At 42.6% G+C, this 25,124-nt stretch overlaps 2 protein-coding genes across 3 annotated transcripts; one reads left to right on the forward strand and one right to left on the reverse strand.

Moving 5' to 3' along the window:
- The first annotated feature begins 170 nt into the window (after nt 1-170).
- On the forward strand, nt 171-13,285 carry NUSAP1 (nucleolar and spindle associated protein 1). The gene is made up of 12 exons (XM_028723276.2): nt 171-454; nt 1,973-2,038; nt 2,316-2,468; nt 2,893-3,061; nt 3,502-3,570; nt 5,376-5,488; nt 7,363-7,401; nt 7,512-7,699; nt 7,992-8,173; nt 9,325-9,423; nt 10,235-10,325; nt 12,766-13,285. Exons 1-12 carry the CDS (start codon nt 362-364, stop codon nt 12,851-12,853), a joined length of 1,350 nt encoding a protein of 449 aa, XP_028579109.1. The 5' UTR covers nt 171-361; the 3' UTR covers nt 12,854-13,285.
- Nucleotides 13,286-16,953: 3,668 nt separating this feature from the next.
- On the reverse strand, nt 16,954-25,001 carry NDUFAF1 (NADH:ubiquinone oxidoreductase complex assembly factor 1). Of its 2 annotated transcripts, none has more exons than XM_077927048.1 (5): nt 24,463-25,001; nt 22,520-23,129; nt 20,679-20,864; nt 18,290-18,364; nt 16,954-17,464 (listed from the first exon to the last, which is right to left on the reverse strand). In XM_077927048.1, the coding sequence occupies exons 2-5, from the start codon at nt 23,027-23,029 to the stop codon at nt 17,324-17,326; spliced, it is 912 nt and encodes a 303-aa protein (XP_077783174.1). In that variant the 5' UTR covers nt 23,030-23,129; nt 24,463-25,001; the 3' UTR covers nt 16,954-17,323. The 2 variants fall into 2 exon arrangements, with proteins under 2 accessions (XP_077783174.1, XP_028579120.2); XM_028723287.2 differs by having other exon boundaries at nt 24,459-25,000.
- Between the last annotated feature and the right edge of the window lie 123 nt (nt 25,002-25,124).

Genomic DNA, 25,124 nt, shown 5'->3' on the forward strand with positions numbered 1-25,124 from the left:
GGTGCCGCTCTTACTCCTCAAGCTTTCCCCAACCAATCGCCTTTTCCACCCAAAGGGCGCTTTTGTTTTACCTCGGAGCGTGTGGAGAGCCGGAGAAGCCTTCGCGCCTTTTCGAAACAAGGAAACGAAACGGTGGTGTAGTTTGTTTGTTTGTTTGTTTTTAATTAATTAATTATTTATCCGGGGTTCCTATTGGCTAGGAGCCTCCTTGGAGCACCACCCACTTTCGCTTGCGGCTCGACCAATGAGACGGCGCGAGAGGTGATTTCGAAGGCAGCGCTGCGGGGAGGAAAGGCGGCGAGCGCTGAGCGGGCGGGTTTGAAGTGCGGCGGTTGGAACGGTCGGTTGGATAGAGGCGAGCATGGAGGCTCCTTCCGCGCAGCAGCTGGAGGCGCTCAAGTACGGCGAGCTGAGGCGCCTGGCCAAGAGCGCGGGGCTGAAGGCCAACCTGAAGGTGCGGGGGCTGCGCGCAGTGAAGCGGCGTTGGGGCTGGGGAGGGGCGACTGGGTGCGGGCGAGGCGAAGCGTGAGAGGGCCGTTTTTCGGAACGAGCGTCGTTTTCGGCCCTCAACCACATGGCCGCCGTTCTTTAGCCGTCTAACTTGCCTTGTGAGCCTCAGAGGAGCTCGCGCGCCCAGGACGAGCTAATTAACTTGACACAAGCTATAGCTTAGGGCCCCACTCTCTTGGGCCCCTCCCTAAAAGAAATGAAAGGAAAAAAACTTGGATTTCCAAAATATAAGATAAATAACCAAATAAAATAAAACCTACATACAGCAACAGTGTTTTGTGTTGTGTATGAACCAATTAGGTTCCTAAATTACCATATAGAATATATTCAACATAAAAAACAGCTACAATTTGTTGTTGACAAAGGACAGCTGGACATATAAAGCCCCCCGCCCCTTACCTTCAGTTGCTTAGGGCCTCATCAAACCTAAATCTGGCCCTGCAAACACTAGTGGCCAAAATTGGGGAAAGTATATTTCTGAGGTTTGACCGCTCATAACACCACCTTTTTTTGGAGCAATACCATAAAATTATGTATCAATGGAAAGATAATTTAATGAAGAATATAATGCAACAAAGTTTGTTCAATACAATTCTATCAGCTGAAACGTTAAATCGCGACCCGCACATGCACCGACGCGGCACTGTGGGTTGCGAACGTGCATGGATCGCATTCGCTACCCGAGGTTCCACTGTACATCGGAGGCACTAGTCCATATGAACTGTGCCCGCTCAAGTTGCCTAGTCAATTTGAAATGGGCGCCCTACTCAAAATAATTATGCCAGAGGGCGATCTTTTCTAGATTGCTTTCCTGTGGTGCATTTAACTGGCCGCAAACAAACACCAACTGGCACCAGCTTTGTAGCGAGTGCTTCTAGATGGCTTTATTGTGGGATCAGGGCTTACCCGTTGCACCCCTTTGTATACAAATTGGGGGTTGGCTTTTGCTGTCCAACTCCCCAAGGATATTCAAGTGCCCTGAGTCCATGATGGGTCAGAGAAGAATAGCCCACATACTTTCCATCAAGTTCTGCCTGCAGGTGTGAACAGCAAGTGGTGGAACAGCAGTGAATGTTATCACTACAAAAACAGTGTATGGAAGCTAATGTGCCAAAGACACAGAAAAATCTGGTCTGAATGACTTCTTTGTGATATTAAATATCCTTTCCTAGGAGCACCCAGTATGTTCCTCTTTCTCAAATACAGGATCCCCAATTCTGTTAGCTGAACCATATAGCAGTGAAAGACTATGTAACCTATTTCTATACCTAATGTTTTGCCAACTTGAAAAGACTGCCCATTCTTATTACTCAATATAATCTATCAGTATAATCTATCATGACATGTCTATTTAATTTAAAGTGACTTACAATGGTGTATTCTCTAATTTTATATGAAAAAAACCTGGTGAAATGAAACCTTGTGTACACTGATCTCACATTATGCTTTAACTGTTTTGTAGGCAGACAAGTTGTTACATTTGTTGAAGCAGCACTTCCTTGCAACAGTAAAGGAAAATGGAAGTATGGTAAGCACAAAATATATTTTGCCTATCAATTTCTGTGTTTTTCATTGCCTTTAAAACACCCTGCTCACTTGTTAATTATGCATATGCTGGCACAGAAGTGATTCTCACCTGATTTTTACCAGAATTATTCTTGGGGTATAAACTGTAAGCCATTTTCTGAAATCACCAAATAAGTGATTGATTTTCAGCTAGGTGGGAAAATCTCCCCATGTTGCTTCTTCAATGTTTACAAATAATTTGGAAATAAGAATGATGTGGTCCAATTTACTTGGTACAGGTAAACAAAAGAGGCTTATCTACAGATACAGATGAGCTGGACAGCAGTCAAAGGCTTGTAAACGAGTCCATGGTGACTAAAAGGCGTAGAAAACAGAAATATGATGATGCACAGGGAAACCCAGAAGGAAAAACAGAACTTCCAGAGAAAGAGGTGACTTTATGTATCATTGAGTCTTTGTATTGTAAATATTTACCTGCTGCTTTTGGAAGTTTATGTTGGTATTTTGTGCTTTTGAAAAGCGTTTTATATGAAAAGGCTATAGTGCTTTATGCGATGATCAAAAGGTAACAACATTTACAAGTTGTGTGTAGTATGTCCTTCAAAAAGGTGTCAAGAAATGTCTGATCCTGAAGCCTGTATAAATTATGAATAAGTTACTTTGTAACATTCTTAGTTATTGGGTGTAAAGAACTATCCAGTGTACTCTCCAGCTTTTGAAATCCATGTTTTGATCACCCTATCTTTTGCCTGTATATTTACAAGCATGCATTGAAGCCCTAAGGCTTTCTTTTACTGTTCTACTGTAGCAGAAAAGCAAAATGCTTATTTACAAGTTCATTTTTTTGAACTTCAGATTCTGACAGAGGTGACAGAATGTGAAGAGGCCCAGGAAGTTGAGTCCAGAAAAATGCTGAAGACCAGCCAAAACAAGTGTCTGTTGAACAGTGGAACTGTAGAAAATTTAGCAGATAACTCAGATACTGAAGATCAACAGAAAGAGAAAAAAACCAGAAGAAAAGGAGGTAAAGTAACTTGTACTTTTAAGTAAAATGCTTGTTTTGTACTAGTTCAGTACAGTGTGGGGGGCAAGCTGTTGTCTATATTTTCACACTCAGTAAAATCTAGGATTCTTGGGAGCTGAACAATAGTTTGTAGACAGTAAGATTCAGGAGCAGCAGTGTGCAGTCTTGTGAAGGGTCTAATGTGAGAGGACCTTTAATGTACCACTTTTACTTTCCTCTTTGTCATCAGCATGCTCAACAAAATCGCCATTGCACAAAGTCATTAGTAGAAAGCCTTAGCAAACATTACACTCATATGAAAGATTATCTGATGGAAACTTGAATAGCTAAATTTGTCCTGCTTAACTTAAGAAATATGAAAATATTAAGAACAGTTTGAAATTGTAGCACTATTGTTGCCCAATAATTTTTAAGTTTTCTCCCATATCTGTTTCCATCAGGTAGGATTCTTGTGGATCCTGTCTCTGAAAAGAAACCTGGGAGAAAAGGATTTGCTTCTACCACTCCAAGTAAGTAGCATTAATACAGCTGACCTGCAATAGAAGGGTAAAATATTAACCTATTTGTACATGAATCTAAATGTTTAAATGTGCAGGTGCTGTTTTTATCCTTCGCTTTGTCATTTGTTTGGCTGTTAAATCACACTGATGTGCTTATTTTAAAAAAATATGTGGGAAAGATTTTTATGGAAGAATTTTGCAGCAAATCTTCAGAGCCACAGATATGGTAACCAGCAACTATCCTTGCAGTTGAATTCCTTGTCTTGACTACTGAAAAGTATCTTATGTGACACCTTGATGCTTGCTATTTCTGTTTTGCCTTCTGTGTAACAGTTCAGATGGAACTCACACAATTCCATGTATGTGGGATTTCTTTGTGCAAAGGGTTTTAACCAGAACAAAACATCTTTTGAAGGGCATTTGAAGGCTGATATGTAGAGGAGCATGGGGAGACTTGGAAGTAAATTTAAAGCTTCATACTAATGAGTACAGCAATAATAATAATAATAATAATAATAATAATAAACAACTTTTCTTTTTGATGTACTAGTATTCTGCTTATATTTCAGATGTACCAGCTCATTTTCTTGAGTTGCATCTGCTACATGTGCTTGCATCTTAAAATAACCATGCTTTCTTACTCTGATAAGCTGTAATAAATGTGCAAATATTTCCAAGTTTTCCCATGCTCACAGGTAACTGTCCATGAAGACACTAATATCTGGTAGAAATCCAACTGATTAATACATGCTTCCATGACATTACATGCAGATAACCTGTAGTTACTGGCATGTTAGAGAGGAAATGTGGGGAAACTGTCAAACTCATACCTCTAGAACATTGCTGTGAAAAAGCAAAATTCAAGTTTTGACATCTGAAAACATTTGGAGATTACATTTTTACATACCCAATTAACAGTTCTCTTAAGCTACTGTTTGTTGTATACTGTACCAAAACTTAGAGGCACAAATGATATTCTATGCTGCAAACATAAATGAGAAATCAAAGCTTTTCAGCATTTGTGGTAGACTTGTTATTTTCTTAAAAATATTAGTCTGATTTATCAGCATGAATAACAATAAGGAAGATCTCATGAATCTGATATTTTTACTGACATTCATGAAGCTAAAAAATAGATGTCAAAACCTTGGGTGATAACAGAAGCAGGAATCGTTTGTGCAAATACTGAACAAAAGAGACTTTACAACTAAAAATGGGAGAATAAATTTAATAAGGGTACAATTACAGATAATTAACACAATGCTAAAGAACTAGAGGAGGAAGATAGCTGTCACTTTAATTTTTTTAAATGGCAACTTTATTTCGGGAGCAACAAAGCACCTATTCAAAACAAATGTCTGTTCATGTATTGAATCCACTATAGAAATTCAGCAGTAAATCTTGTTATACATATTTGTATCCAGTGCTGCACAAGTGGAGTTGCACTCACACAATGATATTTCCCCTTCCTCCTTCTCTGTTCATCCACAGAATCTTCTCTGGAGCAGATGTTCTGGGTATGTGGGGTGGGGCTGTATGGGGCAGGAGAAAAGGAAGTTACTGTGCAAATGGAACAGCAATGTTGGACACAACCTTGTAAAGTTACTATTTGCAAATAGAATAGCAATCCTTGACTCCCAACTGCAGCAGTCTGCTGCATTTCTCTGCTGGGTGCAGATAAGGGAACTGACTCTTCTAGCACACTCACCTACATGATTCTTGTTGATTTATAGGGGGCTGCAAACTAGCAATTAAATTGGTATGTGTACTTTTAAAGGAAAATATTGGTAACAATGTTCTTTTTAATTCTGAAGACTTTAAGAAAATTCACGAGGCTCAGTTCAAGAAAATGCAATCTATTGATGAATACATTGAAAGGAAAAATAAAATGATTCGCAACTTCAGCAATTCAGTTAATGAGGTCAAGGTAAGGATTAACTTTCTCCACCCCACCCTATTTGCAGAGTATTTAGAATGAAACCTGCATTCACTCATAGTAATTAGAGTGCATGTCATAAATTTAGCCCTCCTTTCTTCCTAAGACCATCTCACCAATGACAGGTCTTTCAGTCCCTGTGTACTGTGAAGTTCTTTCATACAATGTATTCTGACCCACAGAGTAGCTTGGCCCAGTCATAACTGCCCTGCATTCTCCATACCTTTCTTTTGCTTTTTCCATTTTTCTTTTGTTGTTGTTTTGTTAGAGCCTCCTTAATCTTCAGGGGACATTCTTACCAGTGTTGAAACCAACTTGTCCCCTTAAGTCTTGTGGAGATTGACTCTTTAAACATTTGTATTTTATAATCACCAGGTATTTCAGCATTATGACTGCAGGAACTATTAAAGTATTCTGCGCCCCTACTCACTCCCCTCACCAACCCCACAATCACTCCAGCATCAACATCCTATAGCTCCTTCCCACCCCATGCAGTGAAAAAGCTCGCTTTTCATATCTCCAACCCCATTCAGACTAGAAGTCACTTCTATTCTGCAACCCTGCTTTGCACCAGTTTTTGCATTCACCCCCAAGTTCATGCAGCCTCTTCCCTACTTTTTTATGCACCCTCCCTGCACACAGACCCATCTACATTCTCTTCCCAAACATTGCAACTACTAATTACTCTTGTCATCTGCCAAATTATGAAGCCGCCATCCCCTCCTATTCAGCAGCCCCTTTTGTGCCCCTACTTTTTTGTAGCCCCTTTTGCACCAGTTTTACCATCACCCTTTACCTTCCCCCCTCCCCTTTCCTTTTCTCAACTCCTGCTTGCACACAGACCATGCTTCAATGAACAACATTGCATGAAGGTACTATGGAATATTTGAGGACTCCACATCCATCCTCTATCTTTCTCATATTAGGCAGCTGAAGAATGGAAGAGGGAGAGATTTGAGTACACCATGAAGCAAGGGACACTGACATATTCCCCTTCATTTCCCTCAGTGCTCCTTCCACCACAGCACTGCAAATGCCCCATTTAAATCCATCCACTTTCATCTACTCCCCAATTCCTCCTCGGCAGCCTTTCCCCCCCTCTGCCACCAGTGCCCTAAAATTGTGTTTCTCTCACAGTTACCTTTCTTTCTATTCCCCTCATTCCTCCAAATGCCACCTTTACCCCCACCCAATCCCACCTACCCCTTCCTCTTCTCTTCCCCACCTCACACACAGAAAGACTTCCCCTTCCCCACAATAGTGTCTTCTCCCTTTTCTCCCTCTTCCTCCTTCTGCCCCTGCTTTGGAAAGTTAGGAATCAGCCCCCGAAAATAACACAGAGGTGGGCTAGCGCAAATATAATTAAGATGTGAAAGTTTGCTAGGCATCATAGCCAATGTGATAAGCTAACAGCTTCAGATAACATTCCAATTGAGACCCATGTGATCTCTGCCTGCTTTTCAGCAGGCAATGAAAATGTGGCTCTTTAGCTTAGGGCACTAGATACAGCCTGGTTTTGGAGTTTGGTTTTGTGTTTATCACTTGGTTTAACTTTGTAAAGCACTAAAATATCCTAATGGACTGAAAGTGCACAGAAGTATTGACAAATTAAACTTTAAAGCAATCATATTTTGAGGTTCATATACTGATTTCAGCGGTTTTTCATCTGGTATAGTAGCTTTCCTAATGCCTGCCTAGGGCTCAGACAGACAGCAATAGGCAGTGTCTGCTTATGTCAATTTTTGTGGGATTTCTTATTTTGGCTAAAGCAAGCCATATTTGCTTTTAATTGGGCAATGTGTTCATCTTGGGGAACTAGAATAACACCCATAGAAATGATACAGTTTATCTTCAAATGTTGGCAGATGCTGGCTCAGAAGACATCTCAAAACAGCAGTTCCAAGGTGAGAATAAATTATTGGTTTTCAGCTTACCTTAAAACTTTAATGATCCCTGACTTACTCCAAATCACCGTGCAGACTTGAAAATATGCTAATATCCCTCATATTTGCAGAAGCGTTCCAGTTCCAGAGGGTTTTTATTAAGCCCTTATCCTCAAAGAAATAAGCAGTCTGCTGTGTGTACTCCCGTAAACTTGCGACACTCACCACGCAATTCTTCTGGCACTGCAAACAAAAGCATTTTATCTCAAAAATCAATATTCAGCTCAACCTGCCTCTCTACCACCAAGATGAATGTCAGGTAAAGGCACTATAAGTAGCAACAGCTAATAAAATAATGTTAGTATTGTGAGATTGTGACATTTATAGAATGCTACACAGTTGAAGCATGTGTATATTTAATTACAACAATGGATGAAGGGTTGATATACACATCTAATAAACAAAATAAAAATAAACACTACTTTAAAAGATTGTGGGGGGTTAGTAGTTTGGGCTCTGTTGCATGTTTTCAGTGTTTATTTGGAAGAAAATTGATTTAAGGAATAGCTGAAACTCGACCATTAAATACTGAAAATAACTGTTTTGCTCAGATTCTCTACATCTACAAAGGACAACGAGCACAAGCGCTCCCTTACCAAGACGCCATCTAGAAAAACTCCTTTCCCGAACGTTGGTACCCCAGCCAGCCAGGAGAGCAATAAGTCAACAACTATGACAAATTCCAAAGGAAGTGCAACAAAGCATCAATCAGCAGAAATCCCAACAAACTCTGGTAACTGATGAACTTAATTTGCAAATAAACACAATGGCAATTGTCTATACTTGATTCTACAAGGACGAGGTAATTCTTGCAGTGTAGGCATCTGGTGCAGAATCTGTGGGCTATTGTTGCATAGTCAGGATTGGGTTTTCTCTCCTCAGTGTCTAAAGCACTGAAATAACTCTACACTGATGGAGTGGGCAGCAACAAGGGAAAAATTAATTCAGCATGAAAAGCTGGAACAGCATTGCCCTCCAATATGCAGTCCAGTGTGTTATAAGTAAACTGTCTCTGGAGACTGAGGTCTTTCCTCATTCCTTCCTTGATTTGTCTCTTGAAGCCCCATGTGGTGTCCTGTCTCGTCACTCTTCACCCCCTGCGACCCATATTCTTAATGGAAATTTTCTTTCCTTTAGTAAGCGCTTGTCTAATTGAAAGGCTTAGGGGACGCAGGTGGCGCTGTGGGTTAAAGCCTCAGCACCTAGGACTTGCCGATCGAAAGGTCGGCGGTTCGAATCCCTGCGGCGGGGTGCGCTCCTGTCGTTCGGTCCCAGCGCCTGCCAACCTAGCAGTTCGAAAGCACCTTCGGGTGCAAGTAGATAAATAGGGACCGCTTACTAGCGGGAAGGTAAACGGTGTTCCGTGTGCTGCGCTGGCTTGCCAGAGCAGCGATGTCACGCTGGCCACGTGACCCGGAAGTGTCTGTGGACAGCACTGGCTCCCGGCCTATAGAGTGAGATGAGCGCACAACCCTAGAGTCTGGCAAGACTGGCCCGTACGGGCAGGGGTACCTTTACCTTTAATTGAAAGGCATTCATGCTCCTTTGGAATAAAGGCAGTTTTATAGTGTAACTATATTTGTAACTTATTTGTTCAGTACATTAGATGACTGAAAAACTCAAGCCGACTTTTTAGTTTAAAAAACAGCAACTTCATCTTTTTAACCTTTTGCTTTTGCTCTGGGGAGTTCAGTATTTAGTCTAATTACTACTAGAATCCAAATGGAAGTGTAAGGGTAATTGGTTTTTCATCTAATTTACAGCTCAGTCAAGCTTCTATACATAACTTCTATACACTTTCAAGCAGCAAACAGTTTAGCTGGTATCATTTGCTAAGTTTTACCTGCCCATCACTGGTGTTCATATGCGGTCTTCTTTTAATAGCCGTTACGCCTTTCAAGTTTGAAGCCACCAGCGCAAAGAAACCAGTATTTGATCTACAAGCAAGTCTGTCAAGACCTCTTGGCTATCAGCCACACAAAGGTATTGAAAATTGGCATGCTAATATAGTTGCAAAATGTGTGTTTTCCTAAAATGACCCCAACTTTCAGTGTACATAGTATCATAAATTTGTAGAGCTGAAATAGACCACAGGGTCATCTAATCCAACCCCCTGCAATGCAGGAATCCTTTGCCAAACATGAGCCTTGAACCTACGTCCCTGGGATTAAGAGTCTTGTGTTCTACCGACTGAGATCATACCACTTGGATCGATAAATTTTATGTACATCATTTAGAAATCTTATTGAATTTGTCTTTTCTAAATCATATTGAAATGAGTTCATTCTTGATTTGTGAAGGCCATGATGCAGACCTTTAGACAAAGTAGAAAGCACTACCAATCCTAGGGATTTTTGCCTGTTACATACAGAGGTAGGGAAAGTGCATTTCTGTCTAGTTCTGTTAACTGCAAAGGATAGCAAGTAAAATAACCCATCTTGCAGCTTTTCTTGAATTCCTATAACAATTATGCTTTACTGTATTAGTACTGTTCGCTAGTTTCTCACAGAAGACATACAGTAGTTGTGTGAGTAAAACCCACTGATAGGCTTGAAAAAAGTTACCTGATCTAATCATTCCTTGATCATAAAATTCCATGTGTTCAAGCTTAAGTAGGTCAGCACTGATTTCTAGATGAATTTTGCCTTTCCAGAGTAATAATACACTGCAAGTAGTAAGTGCTAATGTGCAGACTGAAAATGGAATATACTTAATTATCTTCAAGTTCACTCAAACAATTTGTGCTATATACAAAAGCTAAATCTTGGCATATTTTCCTTCTATGTAAATATAGGAAAACTGAAACCTTGGGGCAAATCAAAGGAGAATCTCCAGTCTCCATGTTCACACAAGAGAAATTATAAACAGCCACTTCTTCAGACTAGGCAAGTATATGACTTAAGGCTGCCATACAGTCTACCATAAGCTGTTTTCAGATGTTGTGACCACTCTCATAACTTTACCTCACTTCACTTCACTCCACTCCACTCACATGTGTATGCTTTGGAAATCATAAAAGAGCTCAAACAGTGGACCAATCCTAGTATGGGCCACCTTACCTACCCTCTAGTAGCAATGTTGGTGGCCCCATGCCATCCAGTGAGGTCTCCTATAGACAAAGTAAGGATTTGATAGTTCTGCAATAAGACTGTTGTGTATAGAAGTGATCAAGCAAGCAGTGTCACACCTGCGGGCCATACACATGGCAAGCGAAAAGGGTTTTGTGCATATACTAACATAGTTGGCAAAGTATTTTTATATTGTGGGTGGATGTTATGTATTACTTTATTTAAAATATTGCCTAATACAAGTTTGTCATGGCCTTTCGCTAGAACAAATCTTGGGAACGTGAAACTACTAACATACGGTATGTGTAGAAAGGGAAGAACTTGATTTAAGAGAGGGACATGAAAATAGGTGATATACGTTTAAGTTTTAATTGTGCGAAGCATAAAAGACAGCGACAGGTCCTCGGGCACCCTTAGGTTGGAGATACAAATAATGAAAAGTCCCCCATTCCGTAAGGGTTCCCCCTGAAGTGTACTCTTGGGTTGAGAGCTGAAACATCCGCGCCTGCCCCCCCCCCCAATACTTCTGTCATTCTGCAGCATGAGGTTTGGGGCCAGCAATACAGTTTGGGGATAGGGGAAAGGGAGGTATAAAATAAACCATAAGGTGTGTTGTTCATGGTGGGGAGCCCGCCCTGTGAAATGCCCTCCCATCAGATGTCAAGGAAATAAGCAACTATCCTATTTTTAAAAGACACCTGAAGGCAGCAGGCCTGTTTAGGGAACTTTTTAATATTTAATGCTGTATTGTTTTTAATACTCGATTGGGAGCCACCCAAAGTGGTTGGGGAAACTCAGCCAGATGGGCAGGGTATAAATAATAAATTACTATTATTATTAATTATATTACACACTTAATTTAAACTTGCTTTAGGGATGAAGGAAGGCCAAGTACTTCTGTCCTTGCAGGCCCCTGACTAATACTGGCCCTTTAAAGAGATGAAACTCATCAGTTTTCAAGCCTCCCATTATGCTACAAATAATCTTAAGTGGCAGCTGAAGCTACTTATCAATATTAAAAATCTTGTATATAGTTTATGCAATTTAAACCCCAATCTGGATTGAAACCTTTCTCCAGTATATCCAGTATTATTCTCAGAGCAGTCATTCAGAAATACAAATACTTGACTTCTAGGCTGAGCTAGCAAGTAGATATGGAAAGCAGAGAAGTAACTACAGCAATTTCTTATTTGCCTATCTTATGGATGGGGTCATACTTATTTTCCCAAATATTCTCAAAGACAGTTTACCGTATTTATCGCCCTATAGGACGCACTTTTTCCCCTCCAAAAATGAAGGGGAAATGTGTGTGCGCCCTATGGGGCGAATGCAGGCTTTTGCTGAAGCCTGGAGAGTGAGAGGGGTCGGTGCACACCGACCCCTCTTGCTCTCCAGGCTTCAGGAAGCTATCCTCAAGCCTGGGGAGCCAGCGGGAGTTCCCGCCATGTTCCCTAGGCTTGCGGATAGCAGCCTGCATCCCGAAACCCACGGCGCAAAGCAGAGCGGGCCCCGGGCTTCGCGCAGCTCTCCGCAAGCCATGGGAGCCCGGCGCGACTTTGCGCTGCGCTCACACGGCTTGCGGAGAGCTGCCTGCATCCCGAAGCCTGGGGCGCGTTGAGCTTGGCGCGCCCCAGGCTTCGAGCAGCTCTCCGCAAGCCATGGGAGCCCGGAACGACTTTGTGCTGGGCTCCCACGACTTGCGGAGAGCTGCCTGTTCTGGGATCGTGGGAAGCTCGGACTTCCCCCGCCCCAGCCTCGTGCCTGGGGGGGAAATAATTCCCCCCCCCCAAAAAAAATAAACTAGGTGTGCCCTATGGGGCGAAAAATACAGTAATTATTTCACATATGACTGGAATTCAACCATGCAACTTTATTGTTGAGTATTGTTCCCCCCCTGAAAATGTAATGCCTCCTTCCAGATGTAAAAATGGATGCAGCAACAAAAGAACACTGAGCTGTTTGTCTTTACAGTAGTACCTTGGGTTAAGAAATTCGTTCTGGAGGTCTGTTCTTAACCTGAAACTGTTCTTAACCTAAAGCACCACTTTAGCTAATGGGGCCTCCTCCTGTTGCTGTACTGCCACTGCACCATTTTGGTTCTCATCCTGAAGCAAAGTTCTGAACCTGAGGTACTATTTCTGGGTTAGCGGAGTCTGTAACCTGAAGCATATGTAACCCAAGGTACCACTGTATTGGCTTTGTGTACTTGTTAGCACTGGTGCATGAGTTAATCTAATATGGTATGTTTTGCTTACAGAGAAGAGAGGCGGGAGAGGCATGTCCAGGAAAGAAAACAGAGAAAAGACGAAGTGCTTAGATCCCGGAGAGGATTAACTGTTACTTAAGGCCAACTCAAAAATGACTTTGTAAATAGCATTTTAATGCAAAACATTTTCTTTCCTGTAAATACATTTACTTATTTCCTATGCAGTTATATTCTTAAGTCAATCTGTTGTCTTGTACTGAACTAGCTTCATCTAATGAGAAAATATAGGGCACTGGTGTCAGCTAATTCAGTTTTAACTATCTGAAAAGGGGTTGTTAACAGCTTCAAACCTGCAACTTGTAATAATTAACTTTTGTGAATGTCTTCTCTAGATTCACTTACTATCTTCTGGAGTAGCTGAAAACTAAAAAATTATTCCAGCTGTGGACCAAAAAAGTGTATTGTATAAGATAAGATAAAAGGAACAAAATTAAGTTTTAGATGCATTTAATTGAGTGTTTTTATATAACTTTGTTTTACTAATTTCATTAAAGCAATATTGTTGACAGTATGTTGTGCAACTTGGATAAAAGTTAATTTTAAATAAGTGAACATTATTACACAGCTCTGCCACCAGAGCTATTCTCTACTGCTGTAGGTGCTCTGAACCTCAGTTAGCAACAACAATTGTTCATGTGGTGGTTAGCTGTATATTCTCTACAGCAAATGTTGCAAACCTTTTCAGGTCCATGACCATCTTTTAATTTCTGAGTCTGCTTCTCTGACTCTGTTTATTTTCCAGCTGCAGACCATGGGAAAGGTTTCAAATGCTACTTTTCAGATGGCTGAGGGTGCATTTCCAAGTGCTATGAGGTTTCTAGTTCTGGCTGGCTGGGGTCACTACTCGCTTCCCTGCCATTGGCACCTCAGCACCTTTGGGGGATATATTTGTAGGGCAGCCATCTAGTCTTCTGTGTCTACATTTGTGAGACATTACAGAATTAATGCCTATTCAACTGCTGAACCTTCTTCTGGTAGGAGAGTACTGCAGCAGGTGCCAGTAAGAGTAGGGTCCATAGCTGGTCCCACCCATCTGAGTAGCTTTGATACATTGCATCCAAGAATCCCCTCCCCTCTGCAGGAAAATGTGACATTGGACCTCCTATAAAGGTCTATTTCCTGCAGGGGCAGGGGGACCCTATCCGCCCTAGGTTAGTTTGGGTCACTGGCTGTGGGTTGGACAAATTTATATATTTTTTAGTATTCTCTCAAATTGAGTACCCTCTAGTTTAGTTCAATTTTGTACTGGTTTTATACTGGACGTTCTTCCTCAAGTCTTGTTTTGCACGTTGTCATCTGGCACGTTGTGTCTATGAGCTGCAGTCCTTTTCTTCAAGGTTAACATTTTCTTCCGAGCGGGATGACCTTGTCTAATTCACATATTTTGCCTGTGGAGCAAATTGGAGGTGTTTGACCCATCTGAGGATCCACTCCATCCCTCATGGGAGGTCCAATGTCACATTTTCAATTGAATACAGAAATTCTTAAATAATGAATTGGGAATTTTCTGACTTCCTACATGAAAAAGTAGTATTGTACTGTTGCCTGATCAAGACCACATACCGTATTCCGTATTTTTCGCACCATAGGACGCACTTTTTCCCTCCTAAAAAGCAAGGGAAAATGTGTGTGCGTCCTATGGAGCGAATGCAGGGGGGAGGCAGGCGGGAAAAGCCCTCAAGAGCCGCACACAAGCTCCGTGCGCTCTTGCGGGCTTTTCTCCAGGAGGGAGAAGGGACTGACTGGCTGTAGCAGTCCCTTCTCCCTCCTGGGGGAAAAGCCCCCAAGAGCGGCGCCCTCTTTAAAGGCTGTGCGGCTCCTGCAGGCTTTTCTACGAGGTGGGGGAATCCGCCCACCTCCCAGAAAACCCAAGAGAAGCCGCACCGCCCCTTTAAAGAGCGTGCGGCTTCTGCGGGAGGTGGGGGAAGCTGCAGCAGATTCCCTCCTCCCGGGTTCCCTTTGAGGCGGCAATGTGGGAGGGGAGCAGCTTACACTCGTGTAAGCAGCTCCTCTCCCACTTTCCTCCTTCAAAGCAACTACGGAGGAGGGAAGGAAGAGGACCATGGATCCTCCGCTGCTGGAAGCTTCAGCAGATTCCCCCCTCCGTGATTGCTTTGAAGCAGGAAAGTGGGAGGGGGGCAGCTTACACTCGTGTAAGCAGCTCCTCTCCCACTTTCCTCCTTCAAAGCAACTACGGAGGAGGGAAGGAAGAGGACCATGGATCCTCCGCTGCTGGAAGCTTCAGCAGATTCCCCCCTCCGTGATTGCTTTGAAGCAGGAAAGTGGGAGGGGGGCAGCTTACACTCGTGTAAGCAGCTCCTCTCCCACTTTCCTCCTTCAAAGCAACTACGGAGGAAGGAAGGAAGAGGACCATGGATCCTCCGCTGCTGGAAGCTTCAGCAGATTCCCCCCTCCGTGATTGCTTTGAAGCAGGAAAGTGGGAGGGGGGCAGCTTACACTCGTGTAAGCAGCTCCTCTCCCACTTTCCTCCTTCAAAGCAACTACGGAGGAGGGAAGGAAGGGGACCATGGATCCTCCGCTGCTGGAGGCTTCAGCGGATTTTCCCCCCCAGCTTAAGTGGGGTGGGGGAAGTGTGGCAGGTAGGGGGGTACCTACCTAGACAGTGAAGCCACATGTCTCTCCAATGAAAATTGGGAGTGGGCATTGTGTGAAGTGGCTGTGGATCTCCTGCCGCAGAACTGTAGGACTGTATAGAGTTGGGAGGGCCACCCGAGGGTCATCTAGCCCAGCCCCCTCACAATGTAGGAATCACAGCTAAAGAACGCCAGGCAGATGGTCCCCCAACCGCTGCTTAAAAGCCTCCAGTGGTGGAGACCCCAAACACCTTCCGAGGTCATAGAATTGCAGGGTTGGAAGGGAACCCCAGGAGTCATCTAGTCCAGCCCCGGTGGACAGCATGCGCAATCCATCCCGTTGCGCAAGACTAAAGATGCTGCGCAAGGCTAAAGAAGAAGCCAAGGCAGCGAGCGGGATGGATCGTGCTTGCTGCCTTGTCTTCTTCTTTAGCTGCACTGGAGAGGTTTAGCTCCTGGCTGGAGAGGTTGTGCGGCTATGGACCCCGCGCGCTGTCTTGGCTTCTTTGCTCTTTGGGGCTGGGGGGGGGGACCCGGGCTTCCCCCGCAGCCCCGAGAAGGTCTGGGAGAAGTGGACAGGCTGCGTGCAGCCTGTCTGTTGCTCTTTGGGGCTGGGGGGGGAATAATATTTTTTTCCTTGATTTCCCCCTCTAAAAACTAGGTGCGTCCTGTGGTCCGGTGCGTCCAATAGAGCGAAAAATACGGTAAGCTTAATCTACGTCCTGGCTGGTGATCAGTTAAGGGTGGGAATACATTTCATCACCAAGTCTGTCCCCACCCCCTTCAAGCGTATACTATAGCTTTAATCAAGGACACTGGAGGATGAGCAGACACAATACATATTTATTTTCTAAATTTATATCCCATTCACGGCAAAACAGCACCCAGGAAGGATCACAACATGCATTGCATAAAAAACTACTAAAACATGTTCTTCCACCTGTCCTAAATGTCTTCGGTCAAGGCTGATCTTTAAAAGTTGCAGAAAAACATTTTCACCTTGGTCCAAAATTAATTGATGTTGGTACCAGCCTGCAGGGAAGTGTGTTCCTTCTATGGGGTACCACCACCAAGAAAGCCTTACTCAGAGGCCCAGGCATCTAGAACTCATCATGATTTGACCAAAAAGGCTTTAGTCACAGGCAGGACCTAGTAGAGACAAGGAGGGTTGGACGAATAGCCCCTAGTGGTATTGTCCTTCCATTTGATTGATAGCAGATGCACACTTCCGTTTCCTACTCCATTATGAAGAGTTCTGATAACACAAAGATTCTTCCCACCTAAACGGAATGGAAGAGGATCGCTTTCTGCTATTGCATGTGTAGCTTGTTTTGCAAGCCTCTTCCAATGAAGGGCTTCTAAATGGGACAGACTAAGGTCAGAAAGGAATCTCTTACTCCCTCCAAATGGAATTGCAACTAATCTCTGCACGCTAGTGGCTTTGGTCACAGCATGGATTGCATTTTTGATCTCACTCATTGGGACCCATTTCTAACAAGCTTTGGCATGTCTGCAAATTAGCTCATCCTACCCGTGATGGCTGGTAGCTACAAAAAACAGTCACAAAGAATGCAGTAGCCAGAAATGAGTTTAGGGTAGAAATTTATTAGGTAGCCCAACACACAAGCCCCCAAAGCCTTCTACATCACTCATTAGTTAGCTATTCGTTTCCCATAAAATACTTGCTTCTTTTTCTTCAAGTGAAATGGATATTTCAATGTAATTTTAGACCTTTGACCTTTATTCCAACTTAGTAAACCATTAGAATGCATCCAGTCACCTATCCTTGAAAGCCACTAACTTTCAGCTACTACTGTCTTTCCACATGCTATTTTAGCAGGCCACAGTTTTTCCCCTCCCCTTGCTGTTTGCAAATTTTGTGTAGGGGGGGGGGGAGGGATGGTGGAAGTTTCCAGTTTCAGATGAATAGCAGTCCTCCAAATGTTCAGTAAGTTCTACTTCTTGGGATTTCTTTCATATAGCTCATAAGCAGTTTCCTCTGAATGGGCTGCATCACAGAACAATCCAATGAAGTCAATCTCCAGCTGAAATGGACCATTTACTTGGTCAGCTATGGTGAATCCTAAGGTACTGATCTGTTTAAAAAAAACAACAATGCATAATTTGTAATGGCATTTTCCAAATTATTCCTCGAATTAACAGGCTTGTGGAGGCCAGAACATTTCTCTACAAAGATCCATTCATATTTTTTAATGGTCACTGATTGTCAGCTTATAATCAGAAAACTGGTCTTGGTTTATTGGTAACTAGAAAGTATACAAATGTATGGCAAATAGCCTTGGCTGAGAAGCTAACATAGGTTAGAAACAGGACAATTTCAATACAGACTGGTATTGCTTCATTGCACACACCAACAGTCACTAAAACTACAACAAACTCCAAGCCAAACCGTACGTTTGGTTCTCCAGCTTTGCCTTCTCTTCTGATTCTACAGCAGAGGTTCCAACAGGAAAGAAGGACCCATATGAGAAGAGTTCCTCTCATCACATACTCTAGTTCAGGTACAGCCCTCCTGGGACTTTTCAATCTCTCTGGTTCTGCTGTAGGCCTTCACTGGGAAGGTACTTGAAGGACTTGGCACTGGCAAGCGCATAAGCTCCCTGCACCTTTTTCTTTGAGAGCAACAGGGCAGCTCTACAAGTTAGCCAAGAGCTAAGCGCAGGTTTCAAACATGGAATTTGTATAAAGCACTGAAAGCTTTTGTCATTTGTCTCTGTAGAGCAGGGGTGTTCTGCAGTTCAAAAGTTCTTTGCAGTTCACAATTAGTCTAAAGAGGATGGGGTATGGAGGGAAATTCCGAAAGAGCACCATTGGCATACAATTTGCGGACTTGTTTCATTGGACCATATAGTTAAAATCTTGCACTTACAAGTAGCAGATTTAAATGCAAGAATATTTACCTTATCTAACCAGAGTGCATGTTGGTTGTCCTGGATTCTCCCCCGGCTTGTAAAAAAGAACTTGGAAAACGGAATCTGCCAATAAGAAATTATTTGTTATTATTGTTTATTAAATTTATATACTGCTCTTCACAAGATCTCAGGGCTGTTCACAGAATAAAATACAATTAAATAATTAAAACAACAACAATAACCTCCTCCTTCTCCCTTTAGTCAGAAGCAAGCATATTTTAGGTAACTGGTAGCAAGTGCCTTCATGCAGCTCATAATTTCATATTGTGATTTTCATAGTGGTGCTGGCTCTGAATACAAAGCAGGTGTATATATATATATGTATGTGTGTGTACTCACACTGGGATGGCTATGTAGCTAAGTTTTTTCCTACCCATTACTATTTATAATCCCTGACACTTGTGTATAATGCAGCATTCTCTCAACTGATTAGAACTGAAAGCACAGTTATGTACAAGAACAGGAAGATATTTAAAAGAACAAAATAAGTTATGGGGCAGCTAGAATGAAGGATTGGTCAAGCTATCTGTCTAGGAGGAATTACCACAGGTAAATGGAAATCTGCATGACAAAGACACATATTAACACTTGATATTATCAACACTATATAAACTCAACAGAATAATGCTGCATTCATGATTGGTGTTCAGTAGTAGCAGAATACTTTTCAATAAAGCTTCGTTTTTTAAAACCATATTACTATTAACTATGCAAGAGCTGTTATAGTTTCACAATGCTTAGCCTGCACATCAGGAGAAAAATAACTGAAAGTGTCACTGCAATTTCATCCTAAGCAATAATTCTGAAAATACAACTCCATGTGACCACAGTCACTCCTGTGCCAAATATGTATCTCCCAAAATAGCCTTGTCAATAGTTTGCTGAAGTCTGCAAAGAAGATACAATTGTGTACAGGCTATCTATATGCTTAATTAACTATTATTATTTTAAAAAATTGTAAGGTAAAGGTACCCCTGATCATTAGGTCCAGTCGCGGACGACTCTGGGGTTGCGTGCTTATCTCGCTCTATAGGCTGAGGGAGCCAGCATTCGTCCGCAGACACCTTCCGGGCCATGACTAAGCCGCTTCTGGAGAACCAGAGCAGCGCATGGAAACCCCGTTTACCTTCCCACCAGAGCGGTACCTATTTATCTACTTGCACTTTTGGTGTGCTTTCAAACTGCTAGGGTGGCAGGAGCTGGGACCAAGCAACGGGAGCTCACCCCGTCGCGGGGATTTGAACCGCCGACCTTCTGATTGGCAAGCCCTAGGCTCTGTGGTTTAGACCATAGCCCCACCCGCATGTGTAGACTGCCCTTAATCCATACAGGTACTAGGGCATGATACAAATAGGTATAAACAAACTTAAGCATACCACAAAACCAGAAAACATCGTAAAACAATAAGAAGTAACCAAAAACAGTAAGAGAAGACTAAAATGCCAACATTAAAATACCTAGCTAAATAGATATAGACCTGCTGCAAAAATGAATGGAAACTACAGAAAACCAGTTATTTCAGGGTGGGTGCAACCTCGTGTATAAATTATACACCTAATTCCTAGACCAGCTACCTACAGAACCTCCTCATTTACTGGCCCTCATCCAGACGACTACCAAATCCCAGCACCTTGACTAGCCGCCCTCACAACTATGAGTTTATTTATCTAGAAACTGCCTCCCTTTACCTTCAGCAGCCTTCTATGGGTTTCCACTTATTTCTCAAACGCTTAAAACTTTAAAGCCTGAAACCGGTGTGGAGGTACCCATAAAATCATTCTGTTTTTCACTTTTATAATTATTCCTTCTACATGTTTAAGTCTGTAAAGCCTAAAAACATCCATTTGGACTTATTTTCTGTGCCCTACATATTATTTGATTTAAATAAATAGTTTGTCAGCTTACATTTCCTTTAAACTACAGAAGAGGGACAGATGGGATTGTAGGGCCGCTGAGAGACCAGCTCCCTCAGCTATCATTATTTACAACCATTCTACCAGACTATATAAGTGGGAAAGATGGAACTGCAGGATCGTTTCCATAGGTTTTGGTGAAAAAACTGGAACTTTTGGCTTTTCCTCTTTACATCTTTCCATTCCAGCTGATCCCTACAAGAATTCTACAGCCTGAGCTTGCTTTCCCACTTTTTATTCCTTTTCCTTTTGTGTTGTCTCTTGGATTGTGAGCATACCTGTAACTCACTCTGGGAAGCTTTTTTTGGCTGAATAGTGGGATAAAATGTTTTTAATAATAACAGCCCATGTCTATTGAATTTTGGACAACTATTACTGGTAAGCCAGAGGTCCTTCAGTTGCTTATTTTCCACATGACAAGTAATACATTTTTAACACACTTATGGAAATACTTATTGTATTACCTTGATTTCCTCCCAATACGGGCCCCCACGTGTGAACATGAAGTAATTATATATGTCATCCTTCTGATGAGAGAAGTATGGGTCTGTATAGATGTTTATCATCCAGGGTCTACCATCACCACGAACACGCAGGACCAGGGTATTGAAATTTGACCAATCATAAGGCTTCTTTCGATCAAAAGCCACCTACCAAAATACAAGATATTGCTCTAAGCCAGAGCTTTCCAAGCTTCTCATGTTGGTGACACATTTTTCAGACATGCATCATTTTGTGACATAGTAATTCAGTTTTACTAGCAAACTAACCCATTCCCAGCCCCAGGAGGAGCGTGGGGAGAATTTTTGCACGACACATCTGTACACTGCAGCCAACACACTAACATGTCTCAACGTACAATTTGAAAAGCTCTGTTCTAAGCCTTCCACTGAGTCAAACTTGACTTCCCCATCCCAACTAAGCTGCTTCAGTGCACTCTGAACACGTTTACACACTTTTATTGTACTGTTAATGAACTTTAGTTCTTCCAGGAAGTTAAATAAATATATACAATTTTACCAGATTTTGGAAGGGAAGATAAAATTACATTACAAACTCACATTTAAGACCATGTTTTAAAGTATTTACATTTAGTTTTATTTAAGAAGCACATAATTACAAATTAGTAAGTAAAGGCTTTGAGGAAATCATGCTTTATGCCTTATGCTTTACTCACTATCCATATAATTTGGATGACTGAATAACATGCCTCAAACATACTATTCTTTTTCAAAAAGTGATAAAAAGTAAGCTGGAGTAGAACTTGGTCAAAAACTGAGTTGCATGTCCTAACACATAGAACTCTAAAGACATATCTTTAAAATGGCATTTTTGTATACTGTATTCACCTTCTCACAGTTGTGGCAGCAGGAAGAGTGTTTGGGTTGACTACACAATGCTGAGCATGCTCTATAAATCAAGGTCAGTACAATTTTAATATATCTGTACATTAAGCAAACACTGTTGCACACAGACCAACAACAAATGTATCTCAGATTTATATCCTCCTCCCCTTATACCAGTGGTGTCCAGACTTTTTTCAAAGAGGGCCAGATTTGATGAAGTGAAGGGCCATGAGGGCCAAGCAAAGGGCAGACCAAAGTTGTTGAGCTTTTTTATTATTTTACCCCAAAGTTGTTGAGCCCAGATTAAACCAAGTAAACCACTGAAATGGACTTTGGACTTGCCTGCCTTATACAGTTGTACCTCAGAAGTCCCTTCCGACTTCCAAAACGTTCAGAAACCAAGGCGCGGCTTCCAATTGGCTTCAGGAAGCTCCTGCAACCAATTGGAAGCTGCAGAAGCCGTGTCCGATGTTTGGGTTCCAAAGAACATTCACAAACCGGAACACTCACTTCCGGGTTTGTTGCATTCGGGAGCCAAAACAGTCGACTCACAAAGCACTTTGTAGAAAGGACTTTATGATCTGAAAATAGAGACAATGTATGTACAGTCATACCTCGGGATAAATGTGCTTCAAGTATTTTCAAGTATGCGCTCCGTGGCGACCTGGAAGTAATGGAGCGCAATACTTTGGGGTTTCACCGCGCATGCGGTCAAAATGACATCACGCGCATGCGCGGAGAAACGCAACCTGCAGACACGAGTTGCATTTGCTTCAGGACGCGAACAAGGCTCTGGAACGGATCCCATTCGGCTCCCGAGGTACCACTGTACTTTTGTAACACACACACACACACACACACTCTATAAAGAGCTTTCATCACTAAAAACTAATTCCACTCCTGCTTAAATAGTGCTCCTAGTTTGAAGCAAAATGACTATTACTATAATATATACTCACCAGTCGAGGTTTAGATCTCATGGAGCAGTAACCACTATACCTGGTCTCACCATCACGAGGTACTGTAGTATTAATGTTCCCATACACCAAAGCAGACTGGTTATTCTTGCCCAGCTGCATATAGATTTCACTTTTCCCTCCAATTTCAACATCAGATGAGATTACCCATTTTTCCAAGTCTTCTTGACTACGAAACTCCCAAGCCACTTTTGTCTGTTCCAGCATGTATTGCTTTAGTGGACGTCCCTCAGGCCCTTTCACATGATCAGTTACTTCTTTCACTAATCGTCCAAAATGTGTCTTGATTCCTTCCACTCCCTTCTGAAAGCTGAAGTCTATTTTCTTCCAAGGCGGGGTTCTGTCAGGAGGTGTCCCTGGTCTCCTGTAGCTACTGTACCATTTTAGATTGCAACTATCAACAAGAGGTCTAAACAAGGGACACAAGCCATTTTGCCAGTGACATTTCTTTAGAAGACAGGCAGCATCCAAAATCTTGAGGGATGAAGCCATAATAATATTCACAGAAAACTAGAATCTTTTGCTTTCCAACAAACTTTTATTTAAATGAAAATAGTGCTTTCAATCCCTGATTAATGTTGTTTGCTTCCATCTGTAACAAAAGGAAATGAAAGATTTCTTGAGCATACATGTTGGCTTAATTTATTTTCCAAAGCTAATAAGATTTGGGTATATGCTTAACTTTATTACCTTAAGTAGAATTATTGGCACAGAGTCTGAGGATAATCCCTGCCTCATAAATAAGAAACAGGTATCACATTGCCCTAGTTCAATATTTTTTTTTAATTGAGTGTAATAAGTACCGGTATATTGTATCCAATTAGAAGCAGATTGTTTTTCTCTTTAAATGCAAATAGGGAGTGCACACCCATCTGCACACGCATACTCTTAGCACCATGGAAAGCTTTTTTGAAATGTACTCCAGAGCTGGCTAAAAAGCAGAGATGACAATGGCAGTCATGCCCATTCAACAAAAACTCTTGGTTCAGGAATAAGCTCTTTAGGTGGCCTTAAGAAAGCCATTAACAACTCATCTTCCATGTGCAATATGGGAATATTAGTCTATTTTCCGTGGTTGTTGTAGGGGATGCTGAAATAGCATACATGAAGTACTTTGAAAACTCAAAAGGTATCACTACTAAATCCTAATCATATAGAAAATTAGTTTATAATCTTAAAATTTTGACAGAACAGTTTTAGCTTCTGCACCATCTAGTCACCAAGTCCATTATTTATTGTTAGCTTTTTCACTGTATCTTGTAAGTTTAAAAGGATTACTTTTAGTAATAAAGAGCAGACTAGAAACGTTTTAAATAAATGACAACTTTAGGAAAACGTGAATCTGAGGAAACAACTTAGTTCTAATTGGAAATACCAAATGAAAAACTATGGAATGTTCACCCAAGAACATCCTTCACATTTACAAATTCAGAACAGAAGTCGATCAGTAAGTCTTCTGAAACTGTGAATAAATAACACACTAGACGTGGCATGTGAATATACATAAAAGAACAGGCAAAAGTTAAGTACAGCGCTATCACTATGCAACTATATCCAGACTATCAACGGTATTGAGAGAGAATTCTTCCTCAAGTCGACAGTTTCCGCGCATATTAATAACCAACAGACGACAACGGACGCCAGCAGTACTCGCCATACCACCCTTAGAGCCTGTATACCCTAACCTAAGGTTTTAATGCTGCCTGGTTTAGCTGAATAGTTGTGCCCTGTTTCTAAAATGAGAGGCGCCAGGGCATAAGGCTGCGCGAATCGGATGCCCTTTCGTTTGCTAGTCCGGGAGTTTCCTGAGCTAAACCACCCGGGAAATGTAGCGGAACATTTAGCAAGGAAAGCCCGCCGTTCTTACATGCAGGCAAAAACGGCCACAGAGTCACCTCTGACATCCCCGCTTCACGCTCACCTGCCTTCTGCGATGCCTCCACGCTCCGCGAGTCCGCCGCCGAAAGCCGTCCGTATGACCCCCGAGACCGAGTGCAGCTGGCTCCGCTCTCCAAGGAAACAAGAGCCTCACACTCAAGGTTCCGCGCTGCGCACGGGAGAGTTCCTGGCCAAGCGCCCTGGAACAAAAGCTCTCCCTCCTTCGGCTAAGAATTAGCCCAGAGACGTTATCGGCCCCCTGAGAAGGACGAGGGACACTGTCGCGTTACCCTCCTCACTTCACTATAAGGAACGGTCGCAAATCAGTCTCATGTAGGCCTACGAAGTACAACAGGCTTCAGGAAGTCCCAGTAGGCCAAAACCTAGACACGGCCGTTTAAGGAGAGCCCGGCTCACGGAATGCTTTTACAGTACGACTGAGGGCTTGTTTATTCCCAAAATGCCGCTTTCATTTCTTCAGGGGAAACAAGACCCAGCGCACTCCCTGCCGCCGCCCGCCGCCCCCCTCTCGCCCGCGCGCAGCTTCCTCGCAGCGCCATCTTCGAGGGCCAGGGGCCGGACCCAACTGACGCGGGACCGCCTCTTTGTTCCACCACAACGCCCGCCCCCTCCCTCCCCGTTCCGACTTGCCACTGGCCCGCCGCTCCCCGGCCCCGCCCCCATTCGGCGCCAGGCCCTTCGCCCCGCC

The sequence above is a fragment of the Podarcis muralis genome, chromosome 1 (genome assembly GCF_964188315.1).
Source record: "Podarcis muralis chromosome 1, rPodMur119.hap1.1, whole genome shotgun sequence".
NCBI lineage: Eukaryota > Metazoa > Chordata > Lepidosauria > Squamata > Lacertidae > Podarcis > Podarcis muralis.